The sequence below is a fragment of the Puma concolor genome, chromosome C1 (assembly GCF_028749965.1).
Source record: "Puma concolor isolate L17-30 chromosome C1, mPumCon1.1.hap2, whole genome shotgun sequence".
Taxonomy (NCBI): domain Eukaryota; kingdom Metazoa; phylum Chordata; class Mammalia; order Carnivora; family Felidae; genus Puma; species Puma concolor.
In genome coordinates, this window is record NC_141674.1 from 62326883 (window position 1) to 62348959 (window position 22077).

The window sequence follows — 22077 nt, forward strand, 5'->3', positions numbered from 1 at the left end:
ATTTGGCTAAGCCTACTGTGGTATGCTTCCGGGGTTGACCAGATAAAACGCCTTATCATGATGTGATACGAACTGTACTCCAGGGTTGCCATGTCAGGCAGACAAGCTAGTTATTGATCAGATTAGGAATAAACCCTTAGCCCTGATAGCAAAGGTCAGAGAACAGAGACAGAAAACTAACATGATTTTAATGCAGGGAATAGGGATCATTTGTGATAAGGTTTTAGTATCTCCAAAGAGTCAACTGTATTTGGAAAATTAGATGTTACTGGGGAATGACATTTTTCGTTAAGTAAAGCATGTATGTAAATCATGTGGACACATCCATGTGTGCTTTTTAATCTTAAAAAAGAAAATAACAATTCCTATTTGCAGAGAAGGCAGATGTCCTCCTCCTAAGGGCTGGATTACCCTCACATTTCCATCTTCAACTCTCAGAAATTGAGTTCCATGAGATTATCGGCTCAGGTAACCTAAGAAAACACTAGTCTGCTGTTAGTTTCAAGAGCTCAAGATAATATGTGTTTATTCATTTCTCTTAAACAATTTTAGGTTCTTTTGGGAAAGTATATAAAGGACGGTGCAGAAATAAAATAGTGGCTATAAAACGGTAAGCGAGCAAATGAGAAAATTTAGTATCAGACTGGAGTTGTGAACTTTAAGAAGCATATGCATGGCAAGCCCCTTGTTTTGATCCATCTGTTGACTGAGGATTCCCCGCTCCTGCCATTTGCAGTTACCGAGCCAACACCTACTGCTCCAAATCAGACGTGGATATGTTTTGCCGAGAGGTATCCATTCTCTGCCGGCTCAATCATCCATGTGTAATTCAATTTGTGGGTGCTTGCTTGAATGATCCCAGCCAGTTCGCCATTGTCACCCAGTACATATCAGGGGGTTCTCTATTCTCCCTCCTTCACGAACAGAAGAGGTATGGTTCTCTTGTTCTGACTTATCCTTTTAAGTGTCATTGGAATTATCCTTGCAACACCTCAGAGACTTTCTGCTTGGGTGACCCTTTACCTTCTGATATCTCTGAATGCTAGGAAAGGTAGCATTTTAAAGATGGCTAATAATTTATGCCCAAGAATTATGTTTTAATGAATAGAAATATTTCTGTACTTTCTTAACAGGAATTCAGTTGAAGATAACAAATCCAAGGAATTTAAATTAGCAACTGAAGCTTACACTAATTAAGTTAATATGACATACCAATAAAGCAGATATATGTAAGCTCAGAATAAAATAATTATCAGGGGTCCAAGCATTTATGCTTTAAAGTTAAAAAAGAATAGGCTTGCACAATCAATTCTAATTCACTTCCTAGATATATGCATACAATAATCAGAGTGTGGTTTTTCTCAGTTATTAAAATAGAATCAATTTTATGTTATTATAAAAAATTAAGTATAATATTATAAATATTATAAACTCAAGTAAAATATTTTAAATATGTGAGGTTGTATTTAAACTGATTTAGAATTAAGCATTTTCTGATGTGGAAGCCTATTTTTCCAGATTTTTTTGAATTTTTAGCTTAATCTTCAATAAAGCAAAAAAGGCTGAAAGATACACAGAATAACAAATCACACACACACCATTGATTTCTTTTAGAAAGATGTGTTATTGGCTTTGACCGTTTCATTCTCACTAAATCTTTTTTTTTTAATTCTAGGATTCTTGATTTGCAGTCTAAATTAATTATTGCAGTAGATGTTGCCAAAGGTATGGAGTACCTTCACAACCTGACACAGCCAATTATACACCGTGACTTAAACAGGTATTCCCCCCACCTCAAATAATGAACATAGGATTGTGTAACTAACTGGGAGTCTAAGACAGATTTAAGTGTCTGTTCACTGAAGATACAGTGCAAATCAGCACTGTGAAGATACAGTGCAAATCAGTTTTCTTCTTTGTGGGTAAGGGGAAAGGCTACTTTAAGGCTAGGTGATAGAAAGTTTTGTCATTGTCTTTTACAGAAATAGAAAGCTATATAACTGCCTCTCAGGGATCTTTCAAATCTATGAGAAATGGCCACAAAGAGAATGATGTCTGTAAGATTCACCAGCTAGCTTGTTCTCAAGTCAATAAAGTCAGATCAAAAATTTAGGTCAAAGACTATTATAGCAGGTCTCATACAAAGTCAGGTATTATAAGAGGTCCTGATTTAAATTACCTACTTTTGTGCTACCATTCTGGTATTTTTCTAATAGTAAATTCAGCCAAAAACACAGCAGCTCATTTACCTAGTTTTCATGTGAAGTTATTTTCGTGTGGGTCAGAGACTTGAAACAAATATGGAATTATAGTATTCTAGGGGTAAAACCCCAAGGGATTTCAAAAAAACTCTAAAAAAAATTTTTTTTTAATGTTTATTTCTGAGACAGAGACAGACAGAGCATGAGTGGGGTGGGGCAGAGAGAGAGGGAGACACAGAATCAGAAGCACGCTCCAGGCTCTGAGCTGTCAGCACAGAGCCCAACACGAGGCTCGAACTCACAAACCGTGAGATCAGGACCTGAGCCAAAGTTGGTCGCTCAACTGACTGAGCCACCCAGGCGCCCCTCAAAAAAACTTTTTAAACAGTGAAAGCTTTCTAAGCAAAGTCTTACAAGAAGGCCAATATACAAAATGTAGCAGCTTTAGTTGAAGGCAGAATGCAGAGTACAGAAATCTGTTCACTTACCATTTTCTACTGCCCAGGAGGGAGATCCCCAGGCCACGTCTGTGGAGTCCCAAAGGTGCTGTGGAGAAGAGCTGGACAACCACTGATCTAGTTTATGAAACGAGTCAGATTATTCAAAGGCAATAATTTTCATTGAATGATTATCAATAACATTCATATAGATCCCATACATAATCTTTTGTATAAAGTCCACAATTCTGAGAATACTAACAAGTAATCACTCCATTCAGCCTTTTGTTCAACAACTATTTGGGGATCTACTATGTTTGAAGCCTTTATACTTGGCCCATTAGAGCTTATGATGTGAAGCTGCCATACACTCCATTCTCAAGGGCTTCTCACCGTTTTAGTAAAGCAGAGAAACACTTACCTAAGTATGTTTTAGGTATAAAGTAACAAGTTCCATAAGAGAGACATTTTAAAATTCTATAAAATTTCAGAAAGAAGAATATTAACTACTTCTGAGGAATTTAGAAACATCTTCATGAAAGAAGGGACATTTGAACTTGGCTCCAAAGGATGGGTAGAATTTGGGAGAGTAGCCTAGGCTTAGAGAAAACATTAAGAAAATAGAGATTAGAATGTTAAAGGCATATACAGGAACAATGAGTAGTTTAGCTTTAGTGGATGAAGTGTCTATGAATGTATGTAATATGTGTAATGTAGGAAGCATATGATTGGGAAAGAAATTCAGGAAGATAAATTGGAACAATAGCACAGAAATCAGTGAATCCTAGACTTTAGGTAGTTTAGACTTTGTTCTGTAAGAAAGTAGGCAGTGCAAATGGTTGAGCTAGGAATCAGAAGTTTGGAACTGTGTTATGTAATAATTAATCTAGCATCATTGGAAAAGATCAACTTGATGGGAAAGTCAAGAAACTGATGAAGCAGTTGTTGCAGTAATCTAACTGAGAAGTAATGAAAAGCAGAATTTTACTAGTGGCAGTGGAAATGAAAGGGAGGACATATTAAAGATAGGGGAGATAAAATAAATTAGATATGAGAGTGAATCTTAGATATTAGAAGTAAATGTTTGTGAGATTTAATCCATTTAAAATTATTAGTTTTCATACAAAGGTCATTTCTTTGTTGTTATTAGGTTTTTGGGGTTTTTTTACCTCTCTTTTAAAAACCTTTATGTTAATAAATATTTTTTTCTTTGAGTTTCAGTAAAAATATTTAGGAAATAGATTTAAGTGATAAGTTAGCATAATATAAACTGATGATTTGTGAGTTTTAGGAGTGTTATCTTATCATCACAACCATTTTGCATGTGGTATTAAAACAAATGAGTGATCATCGAAAGTTTTGTCTAGCTGTAACTCTTCAATTATGGGGCAATTGGATGTGTATTCTGTTGCCCTGTGAGTAAATGCAAGTTGTTACCACCAGGTTGTAAAGCAGGACCAAAAATATAAATGATGATTAAAAGTAGAAATAGAACATTTACTGTGTAACAGATATGTTTATATTTACAATTTTTTCTGTTTCTAATAATTCAAATGCTTTAAATCATACCAAAAAGTCTTCAAATTTTATAAAACACTGTTTCATAGGTGCACCCAATGTAATAGAATCCCAAACTATTGCATTTATTATTTGTGAACTAGTTTTTACTAATCTTAATCTGCCAACAATAAAACATTCAGTTTTTCAGATTAATGCAGATATAACACTGTATATTGCTCAAAAGAGTATAAGTCTTTCTGCTTAGAGGGCTTACTACTCTATGGTTGGGTACATAGAACACGTGCCCAGGAAACAATTTATTTCCCATGTAAGGTATAAAATTACTAGGAACCAAAATGATTAAGTGGCAATTTTACTGGAAATCAAAGGATTTCGAGTAAGTCAAAGATCAAAGTAGAGTGGAAAGCTTCCTGGAGGATGTAGGGCTAAAGCTGGACTTTGAAGAATAGGCGTGTATCTTCCCTCAGTGTTCTCACAGCATACTAACCCTTGCATGTCTACAATGCTTCTGAAGTCCCACTGAAAGAGGTAAAAGGAAAGATGCCCATCAGAGTGAGGAACTCGGACATGTTTGAGTTTTTGTATTGAAATGACCTGTTTACATTTTTCTTTTTCCCACTAATCTGGGTGTGTCAGGGCTTCAAGAGCAAAGATCCTTTTCTCTTTATCACAGAGATGTTCAATCAATGCGTTTTTAACTGAACCAAGTTCTAGGGGCGTTTTGGTGAATATCGTTTCAGGAAGCCATGGCATAGTTGGTACAAGTATGGCTACTTTTAGGTAGTCTAATTTTCCCCATACTTTTTTATGGTGCAAAGTAAAGAGGCTGTTTGAGCTTATTGATCAGCTTACAGAAAGGGGACACTTCTGTCTTTGGTTTTGTGGTTGTTGATTTATGAGTGAGAGGAAGGAACTCTGCCCTTCCTTTGGCAAGCTTCTCACCATACAGGTCTGGAAGTTAATTTTGATCTTTAAGTATGTACTAAGGAGAAGTTGTAGGAATGAGTAAGGAAGTGGTTCTTTCCAATGATGATGATTAGAATGATGATAATACCCACCATTTATTTACCACTCACAATGTGAAAGGAGTTCATGTATGCTCAGTTAATCTCACGACAATTCTATAACATAGCTATTATTATCTCCACTTTACTGATAAGGAAACTAATTCCAAGGTGACATCCATAACATACAGTATTTTTAACATTATATTATGCTCTCCCAAGAACAACAGCAAAACCAAGTCAGAACAGAGAGACAGAGGTTGATGGTACTAAATAAGCATCATCAGCATTTACCAACTTTGCTTTTTGTGTTTCCTGTGACCCAAATAATTTCTCATGTCATCTCCTTGTGTTTCTGCGTTCCTGCTTTATTTCTTCTTTTACAACCCATGTTCTTTTCGTGTGGAACAGAAAATCTATATAATATGTTTCCTTTGGTCTATAGTGTTAAAATATTTTTTTAAAAATTTTTAATATTTATTCATTTTTGAGAGAAAAAGAGAGAAAGAGCACGAGCAAGGGAGGGGCAGAGAGAGAGAGAGAGACAGACACAGAATCTGAAACAGGCTCCACACTATGAGCTATCAGTACAGAGCCTGATGTGGGGCTCGAACTCACAAACCGAGATCATGACCTGAGCCGAAGTCAGACGCTTAACCAACTGAGCCACCCAGGCACCCTTAAATATTTTTTAAATGTATATAGCTTTAGACAGGAATGAACTTAACAATTTGTTGTAGACCCCACTACCTACCAACTTACCAACTTATACTTGGCCCAATTTATACATTCATTTTGCAGCATTGGAGCTTGCAAAGCACGGTTTACAGCTAACGGCTTTGAGCCTTTTTACTGAATACAAACAGCTCTCTGTGTTTCCTTGGAAAAGTACATTTTCCAAATTGTTTAACATTGAAACCAAAATATCATTGCAAACATATATGGATCAAATGAATGGTCTTTTCCCCTGTATAAGTATATATAACAACACTGTATGCAATGAAATAGTGATATTTCATAGAGCAGCCATTGTACTCCCATGAGATATGTATATCAAAGCATTTTGTAAACTGTGAAGCACTATACAAATGACATTTGCTATTGCTATTAACCCTTCACTTGTTCCCTTATATGTAGAAGATGGAAAATACTCTACAATATTCTCATACATATCAATATTTCTTTTTATGTAACACAAGTAATTAGTTGGGGGTGTAGGTCTACATCTGAGAAAGACTACTATTGATTTTTGAGTGTCAGCTTATTTGGGTATCAATAAAGGAAAATAATTAATGACAATTTAAAAACAGCCAACTTATGAATAATGACAGATACTATAAACTGACAAAGCTGGTAAAGGCTAAAAGAAGGTTAATTTTGAAGATCACATTTAACTAAATTTGTGAAGGTTTCAAAAAGCATGAGAGAAAAAATTATTGGTAAAAAATGTTTAATAATTGTTTTTAAGCTGATGTGTGGATATGTCTTTCAATTGAATACACATATAAAAGCCTTGCATTGAAAAAAACTCAGTCAAGTACGAATAAATGAATTGTTAACAGTTTCTTCTAACTACTGAACTGTTGGGTACAGTGGTATTCCTTAGTTCTTATAGTCTACTCTCAGCTATGCCTTTCCCTGGTGATTTTCCCAATAAGTGGTTATGTAGAGTTTAATATTCACTGGCAAATATTACCTTGCAAAGAATTCTGAAGTTCTAAATGCAAACCAATTGATTACAGTGCAATAATTATAGTAGATCATGAAAGAGAATCCACTGAAACTCATGAAATCCTTCATAACTCTACTTTGTAATTCTCTAGTATTAAACCGGTCACAGTGACATTTTAAATTTTGTCAAAATTTTCTCATCCATTTCCACTTTCAAAGTGGAATGAATAAATTAATTAATATGAATACTTGAGTGCTTAATATGAACCAGAGTCTGTGCTATGCCTAGGGATACAGCTGAGAATGATAGCCCTTAGCATTTTTTTTCTAGAAGAGCTTGGAAGCTAATGAAGTATTTTCCCAAATTTCCCTATCATAAGCATCATCTGGGACCCTCATAAAAAAAACAAGGGGTGCCTGGGTGGCTCAGTTGGTTAAGTGTCTGACTTCGGCTGGGGTCATGATCTTGCGATTCATGAGTTTGAGCCTTACATCCGACTCTGTGCTGACAGCTCAGAGCCTGGAGCCTGCTTTGGATTCTGTGTCTCCCTCTCTCTGCCCCTCCCCCACTTGTGCTCTGCCTCTCAAAGTAAATTAAAACATTTAAAAAAAATTAAAAAACAAAAATTCAAAGACTCCTCCTTTAAAGGCACAGATTGAGAATGTCCTAAAATGGGCCTAAGAATCCATACTTTTAAACAAGATTACCAGCTAATTCTTATGATCAAACAAGAAGGGGAAATATTGTCCTAACAGTTTTCTCAACCCCAGCTGCACATTAGAAACTGTGGGAGAACTTTAAAAACAAAAACAAAAACCTGATGCTTCTTTCATCAGAATTTCCAGAGGTGGGGCCCAGTTACCATATTTTTATAGAGCACCCCTGGTGATTCAACCTTTGAGAACAACCTTCAAGTCTCATGACAATTACACTAACCATTTGCCATACAGTCTCACCCTTCTCTGCTGCCAGAGTGGAGTGGGAATATTGAGGAATTAATTCATAGCAGAATTCTAAATGTTTTGAGAATAATTGCCCAAAGTACAGTATAATCATTCATTCATTCATTCATTCATTCATTCATTCATTCATCTATTTAATAATGAATGCAAAAGACTGAGTCCAAAGGCCCATGATACCTACAACATAGAGTAGATCCCAAGACCGAGCAGTTTCCATAGGAGTTGTGCTATGTATACTTAAGGTACTCTGGAACATCTAATTTCTAATTTATGGTTAATACTAAAAAGTTCCCAGGAGTGTAGAATCTTCAAAGGCAGCCAAAACAGAAGTATAAGTTTCGATATTGGACAATTGCAGTACACACAGGTGATATGAGTATTCAAGACTATAAACTCTGGAAGAATACAGAACTATATATAATAAATCAATTCACACATAGAAGGATAAAGACTCATATAAATTGTGTCTTGTATTATGTATCAATACACATATAAGCATACACATTTGCATGTTTTTGTAAGGCTTCCAGCCTTTCTCAACTGGAATCCTGAAGGAATTAAGCCCTATGGAAATGATTTGAGGGACAATTTTCTTAATTCTCCCAAGGATGAGACATAGCTATACCATCCGAGTTACATAGACGAGAAATGTATTCATTACCTACAATAGATGCCTTAGAACTTAGGGCCTCAGGGTTAAAGGGGTACCAGTAGTTCTGAAATGTTTTTGTCCAAAAATATAATGTGAGTTCAGATTTCCAGATTAATTTTTAAAGCGATCTCTGTGCATTTCATTACTGCTTTGAGTAATAGGGGAAAAAAAACACTAAACTATTCAGTTTTCTAAGATGAAATCTGAATTTGTTAGGGTATTATCTGCTACAATAATAGACTAAAAAAATGGATAATGGTCCGAAAACAATAGAAGTGTGTATCTTGATTATGTGAATAAATAGGTTGTTGGTGTGGCACCTTTCCATGAAGTCACTCAAGACCCATTTTTTTATTTGTTTTTTATTTTTCATTTTTTTTTTATTTTTTTAATATGAAATTTATTGTCAAATTGGTTTCCATACAACCCCCAGTGCTCATCCCAACAGGTGCCCTTCCCAATACCCATCACCCACCCACCCCTCTCTCACCCCCCATAAACCCTCAGTTAGTTCTCAGTTTTTAGGAGTCTCTTCTGTTTTGGCTCCCTCCCTCTCTAACCATTTTTTTTCCTTCCCCTCCCCCATGGTCTTCTGTTAAGTTTTTCAGGATCCACATAGGAGTGAAAACATATGGAATCTGTCCTTCTCTGTATGACTTATTTCACTTAGCACAACACTCTCCAGTTCCATCCACGTTGCTACAAAGGGCCATATTTCATTCTTTCTCATTGCCACATAGTATTCCATTGTGTATATAAACCACAATTTCTTTATCCATTTGTCAGTTGATGGACATTTAGGTTCTTTCCATAATTTTGCTATTGTTGAGAGTGCTGCTATTAACATTGGGGCACAACTGCCCCTATGCATCAGTCCTCCTGTATCTCTTGGGTAAATTCCTAGCAGTGCTACTGCTGGGTCACAGGGTAGGTCTATTTTTAATTTTTTGAGGAACCTCCACACTGTTTTCCAGAGCAGCTGCACCAGTTTGCATTCCCACCAACAGTGCAAGAGGGTTCCCGTTTCTCCACATCCTCTCCAGCATCTATAGTCTCCTGTTTTGTTCATTTTGGCCACTCTGACTGGCGTGAGGTGATATCTGAATGTGGTTTTGATTTGTATTTCCGTGATGAGGAGCGACATTGATTATCTTTTGATGTGCCTGTTGGCCATCTGGATGTCTTCTTTAGAGAAGTGTCTATTCATGTTTTCTGCCCATTTATGCACTGGATTATTTGTTTTTCGGGTGTGGAGTTTGGTGAGCTCTTTATAGATTTTGGATACTAGCCCTTTGTCCAATATGTCATTTGCAAATATCTTTTCCCATTCTGTTGGTTGCCTTTCAGTTTTCTTGATTGTTTCCTTTGCTGTCCAGAAGCTTTTTATCTGGATGAGGTCCCAATAGTTCATTTTTGCTTTTAATTCCCTTGCCTTTGGGGATGTGTCAAGTAAGAAATTGCTGCGGCTGAGTTCAGAGAGGTTTTTCCCTGCTTTCTCCTCTAGGGTTTTGATGGTTTCCTGTCTCACATTCAGGTCCTTTATCCATTTTGAGTTTGTTTTTGTGAATGGTGTAAGCAAGTAAGACCCATTTTAAACATGTGGCTTCCAGAGTCTCCTTTGAGGTCATCTCCATTCATGTGAGCAAAAATGAGACAAGGGTATGTGAGACACGCATGAAATGTTTTACAGGCCAGGCATTGCAATGTCATGCATCACTTTGAGTTACATCTCATTGGCTAGAGCTCAGTCACATGGCCATGTCTTACTTATGTGTCCAGAAGAAGAGGGAATGAATTTTCATGGGCAGCCCATAGTCCGTGCTACCTTCGCCCTATTTGCACTAGTGATAATAATTTTTACTAGGGTTACTAGGTTTTAGGTAAAGATAATAATTGAGAAGCCTGGTCTAAATTTGCATGAATCAATTGCACTAATATAATGTTAATTGCATGCTAAATATTTTTTATGAATACAATTACACAATTTATAAACTAATACCACTAATCAGGAAGTATACCAAAAGCTATTTAATAAAGCATATTACGTATGAGTTAATTTTGAAACAGTTCTTTTCACTTACTTTTGTTGGTTACATTGAAGATATGAGAATAGCTTTGGGAGTGTGGAGACATATGTCCCTGAATCAAAACATGGTTCGAGAGCAAAACATGTACTGTAATGAGATACAATAGTATGGAATAGACTATACAAATTGGAAACAGAAGTAAATTCCATGTGCTCTGTGTCAATTAAAACATGCACACACATTTTCCTTTAAGAGTGAAAATTAAAACACAGAAGGACTATCATCACTCTATCCAGAGAACCTTATTGTACCATATCCAGCAGAAAGCATTCCTTAACTATTTAATTCTACAAATTACTCTAATGGTGTTTATGAACTCCATTCAGGTGCTGATGTTCAGTCATAATTTCCATTTCTGACATTCTCAGTCTCCATTTAAAGTCAATCTGCCTGTCCTCAGCTACACAAACTTTCAGAGAGTTCCCTCGGACTCTCAAGTTCCTACCTATTATTTAAATAGAGATTTCACAATCCAACTTGTCCTCATCTCCTCTGAATGTAGATTCATCCCTGCCTCCTCACCTGATTGCCACGGTTCCCAGAGGCAGTGTCCCAAACATTCCTATCACATTTCATTTTGGTTCAGGTTCCTCATTCTGAATTAAAATAGCAGGCCCCTCCGTCTCTCCTGCTCCACTTCTAGAATGTCCTTTAGTCCTGAGTTGTCCTCTCTTTGTACTCCAATGGAAATAGCTAAAGTTCCCTCCCAGGGCCAGTTAAAATGTTCTTCCTTTCTCAGCTGCCTCCATTAGAACGTCTCATTTAATTTTGGCTACATCCACTAATTCTAAAAATAGTGCTCTTACTTAACACCCCATTAAGTAAATTCCCTTAGACACACACTCCCTTTAAATTAAAACGGTATATTTAAGTCAAAGGAAAACTCATCCATTCTGTTCACACTATCATATTGTTCACACAAACCTAGTCAAACCTGTCATCTCTTGCTTGCTTTCATCAGAATCTTGGCCTCAATGGTCCCAGTCAGATAAATCACTGAATCTCACATTTACATTATAGAGATGGGTTCTAAGCCACCATATGCCATTTGAAACACTACACAAGATTGTGTGTGTACAAAACAAATGTATCTGTGTGTATAATAACACAGAAAGGGTTTGACTGAAAACAGGAATTCTGTGATGCCAGAATTCACTTTTGAATCACTCTGGAACCTGGCCTCAGGATTTCTTATTCCTGAGCATTTTGTGATGAAGTCATCCATTCTGTTGCCTCTTTCCATAATACAACACAGCTATTCCCTGAGAATTCCCAAAGTCAGGGAGACAGGAGTGCTTTTCCTGTAACAGTGTTACCTTCTCTCAGCCCAGGGCTGACCTTGGAAGAGTAGAGGTGATGCCCCCTCTTGATCCTCTAAAACCTTTCAAATGCTTCCCTGTGACTGGTGGTGAACTTACTGGCCTGCAATTTTCTAGTGTTACTGGTTCCTTATATTGCCATTTTCCATTCTTCAGGGATACGGCCTGTATAAAGTCAGCTTTTGAAAATGTCAACAAAGGCTTTGCTCTGTTCAGCCTCGTTTCTTCTCTGCTCTCATTTCTTGGGAGGCACTGTGAGTGCCCTCTTGGCACCTTGTCGATTTCCTGAGCAGCTAACCTTTCAATAATGATATTAATGCTGCCTTGTGGTTATCTGTGCATTTCTCAGTTCATCATTTTCAACCCTTGCTTGCTGAGATTCATTTACGTTGTTGTGTTTTTAAGATCCTGGAATTTAATTGAGTGCAACCCAACTAGGGACCCAGAGCCAGAATTTCTAGCTAATAAAGCAGAAACAATCTTAATAGGTGGGTATTTCTTTTCCCATTGATTGAATTTCCAATAACTATACGTTGTATTTTGCCTTGAAAAAGAGATGCAGGTAATTGTAAATTTCCTTGTCTTGTTTAACAATTTTTATTTCAAAATTTTCCCTGTCACTCTTGGGAGGAAGCAACTTTTCAGATAATGTCAGTATTCCCATTTCTGGGAATCTATGTTGGTATGGTTTCCCACCCTACTGGAAGGCTATAGGATGAACCAATTGAGAGTACAGGCTATGGAGCCAGACGGTGCAGGTTCAAATACCACCTCTGTAACACCTCATCTGTGTCCTTGGACAATTTGTGTAAAAACCAGTTTTCTAATTTATGAGGTGGTAATAATAATGTATATTGTATTGAGTTTAAATGAGAAAATACATTAGCTATTATTATCATTATTTTTCTTCTTTATTTTTCTGAAAGCGTATTTTCACTACTTAATATTCTTGATGGTGAAGTTTATTTACTGAATTAAATGTTTTTAAAGGCCTGTCTCTCCCTTTGATTGTATCACTATAAACTTTGATTATAATATCTCAGATGGCTAATTTCTTCTTGTCATTAAGATCTAGGAGATAACTGGATGGGTTTAACTGTAGATCTCTTACTATATATGAAGAAGGACCAGGGAATTCTAATCCTGTATCACTGCATGGTTCAGATTTGCAACAGGGATTCTGACACTCCCCTTAGGCAGATGCAGGTCTGGAACAGAACAGCTAAAGGTTGGAGGGCGTTATTTAATTATCCAAGACCCTTCTTGGTAAATCTTCTTCCTATACCTCATTCACAAAATTTAAGCATACAATTTAAACACCAGCCATTCGATGACTCAACAATCATTTGTTGGTGAATATAATGGCAGAGAAGGGGAAGCTTCATCCAAGGCACATCCCAGAGATCATGCCAAGCAAAAACGTCAAGTAGGAGAAGTTCTGGTTTGGTAGAGGATTTGTGGAGCATCTATGTAGTGTTAGGTAGCTTTTCTTCTCTATGCCCAGTGAGTTCACCTAATGACTCTATTCAGCAATTTTCCTTTTCATTACAAAGAGCGCTGTAAGAAAAGGACGGAATGTTTGTTTGTTTTTTTTTATTTTCTTTTTCAATGTTTTTTATTTTATTTTGGGGACAGAGAGAGACAGAGCATGAACGGGGGAGGGGCAGAGAGAGAGGGAGACACAGAATCGGAAACAGGCTCCAGGCTCCGAGCCATCAGCCCAGAGCCTGACGCGGGGCTGGAACTCACGGACCGCGAGATCGTGACCTGGCTGAAGTCGGACGCTTAACCGACTGCGCCACGCAGGCGCCCGAAAAGGACGGAATGTTTTCAAAATTAGCAGTGAAAGTGTTGTTCTGCCCTTCCTTCAATAGAGAAAAGGAAGGATTCATCCCATCATATCTTTCTTGATTCACAGGAGACAATCATTTTTCTCATTTCTATTCCTATTCTTATTGTGACACTGTTGTCATGTCACTTGACTTCTTTCTGCCTCAAGTTTCTCATTTGCAGATGATAATGATGTCTAATGCGTACCTGTCCACAGAGATATCCTTGCAATTGATAGGGGTGTCAGCACAATGTTACATGAAGAACTCTAGAGAAAGGTTCTACAAGAGAAACCCATATATCATTTTTATTAATCACATGAAACTGAGTTGCCAGAAAGTCTTAGAGTAAAACTCATTTTGTATCCAGCTACTGGATCTGTACTATTTGTAGGGTAATTGGATTATCTTCTTCCAACTGAAGTTGAAAACTGTTGTGGTTACTAACTGGTGTGGAGAACAACACACTCCTTTTCAGAAAGGCTTAGTATTACCTTGACCAGCATGGGAACAGAGCATACAAGCCTCACAGAATGATTAGAACTCTTTACTCCTGGAGGGCTGGTCTTTGTATCAATTATATTTTAAGCCTTGTATGTGATGAGCTGTATTCTCAGTCACTAAACCCTTATTTAATGGCTTTAACAACCTACAGAAAGTTAGTGAAAAGCAATGCCTGGTGCCATAGATGAAACAGTGTTAGAGCATTGATGATGTCTGGCTTCTTTTCTTTGGGGAGGGAAATCCCCTTCTAAATTCTTAAAATAGCAGTTGGCTTTCATTAAGTCTATTCAGAGTTAAGGGTCTGAGGATCTTGAGTGACCCTTTCTTTGGGAATGGGGCACATTTTAATAGGCTTTTTCTTGTCTGTGGTCCCTGAAAGACTTAGCTGCTGGCAGTCTCCTGAATTGCTGGGATTTGTAAAGGAAAGGATTGATTACATGCTTCTTCTAATTCTTTCTCTTTCTTTAATTTTTTTTTTCCATTTAGTACAAAGAATGAGAAAGACACTCTGAGTATCCTTCTATTGAGATATGGTTGGCCTTAAGGACAGATATTTTAGCATTGAACTGTTATTAACCTCTTCTGGGTTTGACAAAGTTTCTTCTTTTTTGGTTCTTAAATATGAGGCTAAAGAGCTGTTATTTGCCAAGCTTGTTCTCTAGCACTGTAAGCAGTAGACAGAAAACAAAGTTTGAGGGGTTTTTTAATCTTTTTTTTTTTGTCTTTGTCAGTTGAATTGCATCTGTAGTCTCCATCTGAAAAGTTAATTTTTAAAAATTTTTTTAATGTTTATTTATTTTTGAGAGAGACAGAGATAGAATGTGAGTGGGTTAGGGATAGAGAGAGAGGGAGACGCAGAATCTGAAGCAGGCTCCAGGCTCCAAGCTGTCAGCACAGACCCTGATGCGGGGCTCAAACTCATGAGCTGTGAGATCATGACCTGAGCTGAAGTCAGACGCTCAACTGACTAAGCCATCCAGGCGCCCCCTAAAAAGCTAAATTTAAAAAAAATATAGGCTTTAACACATACTGTTTGCTCTGATGGAAGCATCCACCCCTGCCCTACCTCCTTCCCTACTTCCCCTCATTGCTGTTTCTCTGTCTTCCTCCAGTATCACTTTTCTTCTAAGTAATTTCTATTCCCTCCTCCAGGAAGCCCACTCGTATATTCCCACAGCTTACCCTACTCTTGCTTATCTCAGGATAGCACTCTATGGAAATTGGTCATGTATTTGCATGTATTCCCTACTACACATGAGGCTTAATTAGGACTGGGGCTGTGGATTTTGTACCATTTGATCCTAATAAAAGTTCACTTAATATTTTTCAAATGCATGAATTAATTAATAGCATTTCAAGGAATATGAAAGTATCATTAATGGCACAATTTCTTTGTGCCAGGCATTGCTCTCAGTGTTTCATATGTATTAGTTTATTAAATACTCATAACCCTGTATCTTTTTTAAAGTTGATTTATTTATTTTTGAGAGAGAGAGAGAGAGAAAGAGAGAGTGTGCATGCAAGTGGGGGAAGGGCAGAGAGAGAAGGAGACAAAGGATCCAAACCCAGCTCTGTGCTGAGAGCAGACCTGAGCCGAAGTCTGATGCTTAACCAACTGAGTCACCCAGGCACTGCAGTGTAAATTGTCTTTTTTAAACAGATAAAGACTGGGGAGCCTGGATGGCCCAGTCAGTTAAGTGTCTGACTTCAGCTCAGGTGATGATCTTGTGGTTTGTGAGTTCGAGCCCCCCATTGGGCTCTGTGTTGACAGCTCAGAGCCTGGAGCCAGCTTCAGATTCTGTGTCTCCCTTTCTGTCTGTCCTTCTCCAGGTTGCACTCTGTCTCTCTCTCTCAAAAATAAACACACACTTAAAAAAATTAAATAAAAAAAATGAACAGATAAAAAAGGGCTTAAAGAGACAAAGAAATTGTGATACAGATGGTAAGTGACAGACTAAGGTCATTACTTATACTATATAGTCACCTGTATCTATAGTTATCCAAAACATAGGGATATAAAGCCATTTAATCACAAACCAGGAGTAACTCTGATTGAATAGCAAAGCAATATTTGTTAGATTGCCTCACCAAGGAAGGCATAGATTATGAATTCATAGCTGAAATTAAAAGGTTGTTTTCACTTAATATTAAACAATTTAGTGGCATTTAATAATATGAAAGTTATTCTTTTACTCAATTAAGACTGCTATTCCACAAGTCACTTACCTAGCTGTTTTGTGCTATAATTATTTGTATGCTGGTCACTAAAGCCTGTCCAAAAACACAGTGGAGACAGTGAGAAAAAAAGATATGATCAGTTGTTTGACTGCTGTGATTTTCTAATTTACTCAGGTGAAAAGTTAGCCAAACAAACTGATTTTGCAATGTAGACATAGCCCAAGACTATCTGATGATTCTTTAGAAAAAATATAATCCTCTGAAATTCTAGTGATTTCTAGTCACTACTGACTATGTAGATTCGAACCAATACCTGCTTTTTCTGAATTGATTGATTTTCCTTCTCACAGGCAACATTTTTATTTTCTAACCTGCAGCATTTCTGTGCCTGACTAGAATATTTTTGCATTTGATTAATGTTTTCATTTGACTTTCAATGAGGTCTCAAAACTGTTTGGCTTGTCACAGTCAAATTATTTAAATATCCTCTGAAAAGAGTACGTGGGAGCTAAAATCAGATTCAGGTGAACCTGAAAAACCAGTGGCGACATTTCTTGAACTTGTTATATTTTTATGTCTAAATTAATCATTTCACAATTTTGCTTTATGTTGATGCTCAGCTTCTTAAATACAGTGATTATTGTATGCCTTAATGGAAAAGTTTTAATTTTTAGCTGACCCAGAAGTTACTCTCTGGCAAGAATTTATATTCCTTTTTTAAAATATTTTTTGTGGTTTCAACAGCACAAATATATTATGTCTCCTATTTATATATTTTTTAAAAATTTTCTTTGGTTTCTTTAACACAAATACCTAAGTCATCCTTTTCACTTCTCAGTTACTGTTCACTCCCTAATTGATTGGAATTATCCCAACCATTTATTCAAATATGGTCAGCATTCTCTGTCTATATTCAACTTATGCCATGTCAAATAAAGCACACATAAAAGAATATATACCATAAGATCTAATTTTGTACAATTTTAAAAAATGCAGACTAATCTCTGGCATCAACAAGCAGATCATAGGGCACCTGGGTGGTTCAGTCGGTTAAGCGCCCAGTTCTTGATTCTAGTTCATGGGTTAGAGCCCCATGGCAGGCTCTGCATTGACAGCACAGAGCCTGCTTGGAATTCTCTCTCTCCCTCACTCTCTCTCTCAAAATAAATAAATAAACATTTTAAGCAGATCAGTGGTTTCCTAGGGCTGGACTAGGAGGAATGAACTGAAAGGGTGGTTAAGAATCCTACTGGGGTGACACAAATGGTTTGTATCTTGATTGAGGTGGTAGTTTCACAGGAGTATACATCTGTTAAAACTCATTGAATTGCTGTCTTTAAATGGACGAGTTCTTTCTTCTAATGTGGATACAAGGAATTTGTCTAATACAAATGGTAAATATAAAAAATGAAATCTTTAAAAAGAAATATATAACGTAATACGAATTGGCGCCTTTCTAATCATGAATGAAAGGTATTGTTCTTTTGAAAACCTTAAAAAGGAGAAATAATCATTTGCCAAATAATCTCGCTTGAGAATATCGAAACCAATTCCAGCTAAAGGAGAAGAATCAACATAGCTGAACTGGAAGAAAAAAGGTTTACTCAGATGACATCACTGAATACAAATCTGTATTGTACTGAGGTTAAGTTGGCTGTCTGCAAACGTTAGTTTTTAGTCAAAGGACCGTAGACATTGACAGGGAAGAAGATGAGAAAGCGTCCTTGAGACTCTGCACCTACCCTCTATTCACTTTTGCTGGTTCAGTCTGGTGCAATGGCATTCAGTATGGGGATCTACTCCTCAGCCAAATGTGAAAGTGCATTCTTTGCATTGAATGGCAAAGAAAAGGCCCAGATTGTTTACATATCATCAAAAAACTGGTGGGTTGGAAACATTAGCTCTGAAAAATTGCAAACTGGCAAATACAACATGTGAAAAAGGAAAAGCTACCCTAATATCACTAAGTTGATTAAAAGTGATGTGCTGCTAGATAACACAGCATGGATCTGTGGATCAGGAGGCTTCGGCTAGAATGGCTTTTTCCATCTTCCAAATGTCATTTACAAGAGTAGGTCTATGGAATCTAATGAATTTTGATGCTGTAACTCAGAAAAGATACAATGAATTAATTAATTTACATTCAAGTTCAGAGAAGTGAGATAGCATAAACAACATAAGTCATGTCCAAGAAATATATGATTAGACTCCCTCTTCAAAATGAGCCTTGTAGAGCATCTCTATATAAGTCTCAACAAATTAAATTAAAAAGTATATATCAAGTAACTGGTCTGTGGAAAATGTTCCCATTGCACTCCGATTTGGGGTCAGTTTAGCCCAAATTCAAAAAATTGGATTGGACAATCCAAATTTAGTTGACAGAAGGAAATGAGCAAAGAGAATGTTCAACTTTCAACAGTAAACACAGTGAAGGTATTTGTGATAAATTGCATTTTTTTCTTGATGACTATAAGTGATTCAGAAAGGTATAGTTCAGATGGTTTTCATTTGAGCAGTAGCTTATTTTCTAAATTTAACTGGATGCTAAGCATTTCTACTCATTGTCAGGACAAGGCAGCTTTAGACATTTCAGAGAGCCATTTGTTTATTGTGAATGTTAAAATTCATATAGAAAAGCTACACAGTATATGTCATCTATATGTATTCTTTTAATTTAGCAAACACATTTAATAGTTTTTGCTACAAAAATAAACAAGCAATGAAGGAAGCTGGATTTTCTGGCTTTATAATCTTACCTCCTTTTTTCAAATGTCTCAGTAATTGGAGATTAAAACTAGTTTATATATTTTTTTCTATTTTGCTACATATTTTTTTCAGAAATTTTTTAAGGAAAACTATGTTTGTATGGTTGGTAAATAGAACCTACAGTAGTGAGAACTAAGGAGAATATACTCTAGGTGAAAGAAACAAACAAACAAAAAGTTAATTAAATTTAACATTTTGACATTTTAACATTTTTGATGTTGTTAACTAAATTTAACAATTTAACATTTTATTTTGAGCATTTCATCAGTGGAGTACTATTAAAGTCCTAGATTGGTCAAGTGCTTGTATAACCAGCAAGTTTACAAAACTTTGTATAAAAAAAGTTTCCACTTCGGAGGTGAACTCTTACAACTAGGATTTGTTGCAAAAAAAAAAAAAGAAAACCTTTGAGACTTCTGGAACTGAAGCTTTTCTCCCAAAAGTTAGGTTTGGCTTTCCCGTACTAGTTTCCAGTATCATTTCTTATAAAAGAAGTTTCTATAGGTTTTGGCCAACATTGCAGACACTAAGAATTGTCATAGCAGTTTTCAGAGCCCTGGTTGTATCAGAGAGAATGCATCCTAGTTATGGCAGAAAAGACTGCACTTTCAAGTCAAATATTAAGACTTAATCCAAGCTATGCCACTCCCTAATGCTCTAATGGTTGACAACTTATTTCTAAACATCATTTTCTTCATTTATAAAATAGGGATAGTATCTACCTCATAGCAGTGTCTGGCACATAGTAGACATTCAATAAATATTAGTTCTTGGTGCCTTCACTGAAAATGGTTCCAGAACCATTTGAATGTATGTTATCAAAGTCCCAACTCTCACATCTTTGCTACAAATAAGGGCCACAAAGAATATGTCTAAGGAAAAAATGCTTAGTAATTATTTCTCTATCTTCCCACTCTCCCACTCAACAAAAATTCTTCCTCCTGATGGTCATAATGTGCTGTTTAGCTCCACCAATCATCATGATAAAGAGAGAGAAAGAAAAAAAAAGTGAGAGAGAGAGAAGAAGAGGAAGAGAAGGAAGAAGAGGAGGAAGAAGAAAGCATGCAGAGGGAATGGCACTGCAGAGAAAGTGGTAGCCAAAAGGTCAATATTCAAAATATACCTTCTTATGGTTGAAATCATATGATATCTGTCTTTCTCTGACTTCCTTCACTTAGCATCATACAGTCTAATTCCATCCACGTTGTTGCAAATGGCAAGATTTCATTCTTTTTCATCACCGAGTAGTATTTCTTTGTGTGTATATACCACACCTTCTTTATCCATTCATCAGTCATTGGACATTTGGGCTCTTTCTGTATTTTGGCTATTGTTGATAGTGCTGCTAAAACATTGGGGCACATGTGCCCCTTCAAATCACTGGAGACTCTTAAATACGGAGAACAAACTGAGGGTTGATGTGGGTGCATTAAATGGGTAACGGGCATTAAGGAAGGCACTTGTTGGGATGAGCACTGCATGTCATATGTAAGTTATGAATCATGGGGGTCTACTCCTGAAGCCAAGACTATACTGTATGGTAACTAACTTGAGAATAAAAAATATACACATGTATATGTGTATACATGTATATATTTTTATTATATATACACATATTATTTTTATTATATATACATGTATATACACATTATATATACATGTATATACATAAGAAGTTAATTGAACTTAAAATTATATATGTGTGTGTGTGTGTGTGTATGTGTATCTTCTAACAGTCAAACCCACTCAAATAATCTCCCTCTCCTCTCCTCTTCTGCAATGTAAGGACTTGTCTTAACTCAGCCACCTGAGATCTTCTTAAGTAAAAAGGAAATATTGGATCACCAAAAAGAATTTATAGATAGATAATTTGAAAAATGACACTATTCTACTTTTGTCAATTTTTTCAATCATAGCTTAGTTCTTCTGACTTATTTGGGAAAAAAAAGAACAAAGGAAATTGTTCTCATATTTGGACAGTTCCAGGGTATTTTATTATTTTATTTTGATTCTTTGGAAAATATACCATCAAATAATAGGTATAGAATCCCATTCTAAACCTCCACATTGCCCTGGGAAGCAACTCTCGGGGATGTTTCCCCACCTCCAGTCTTTCAAATGGGGCAACAGCTGGGAATCTAGGATAGTGAAAGAGCTACTGTTCTTGTTAGAAATTCTTGTTTACCATCCATGATATTTGCATGCTATCTGCAGCAGGCAACTAATGCAAACTTTAACCATCCTGAAAGCACCCATTCCTCTGTGAGAACATTGTTGGATGGAGAGAGTGTGCTCTACTTTATTGTTAGCTAACAGGCAAGAGAATGGACTACAGACTCACGCCATCATAAGATAAATTTTCAAAAAAAGAAAAAAAACCCTCTGGCAATGTTATAGTGACTTATTACAAGAGTATTTGCCATGGGTTAGGAAAAAGTTAAAATAGCTCAGGCTAGAAGTGATAAGGGTCTGCACTGAGACAGTAGCAATGGGAAAGTGAAGGAATGTAAGCATTATAGACCTGTGGTAGAGGTGAAATTGACTGAATCTGGTAACTGGTCCAAATCGAGAAGGAGGAAAAAAGATAGAAAGATACCAAAATTTCAGCCTGGGTGGCTGAGTAAATGGTGATACACACAGTAAGATGCAAAGATTGAAACTGATTTCAACCATATGTATTTTAAATGTAGTGAAATAATTATCTTTACTTTATGGGAAATTGTGGGGAATACAGTATAGGACATTTGGAAATTGCCTGAATGTTACTTTCCTTTGGACACCTTTTCTAATCCACTTCTCTTAGATCAGGATAGGTACTTCCTTGATGTGTAATGACACTTGTTTCCTTCCTTACACTTACGTCCCTTTAATCAGAATTGGTTCTGCTCACCTTAGTACCACTACACTAAGCATAGATCCTAATAAATATTAAATGCTCAAAATCT

General features: G+C 36.5%; 1 protein-coding gene across 4 annotated transcripts in view; it reads left to right on the forward strand.

Annotated features, from left to right (window-relative positions):
* Positions 1–22077, forward strand: part of TNNI3K (TNNI3 interacting kinase) — a 293732-nt gene that overhangs the window by 123960 nt on the left and 147695 nt on the right. For 3 of the 4 annotated variants that reach the window (XM_025912718.2, XM_086717283.1, XM_086717285.1), the window contains exons 14-17: positions 376–468; positions 553–610; positions 737–931; positions 1676–1780. In XM_025912718.2, coding sequence (XP_025768503.1) covers positions 376–468; positions 553–610; positions 737–931; positions 1676–1780 — 451 coding nt within the window. The remainder of the gene's footprint in view (positions 1–375; positions 469–552; positions 611–736; positions 932–1675; positions 1781–22077) is intronic. The other variant, XM_086717284.1, reaches the window with a different exon arrangement.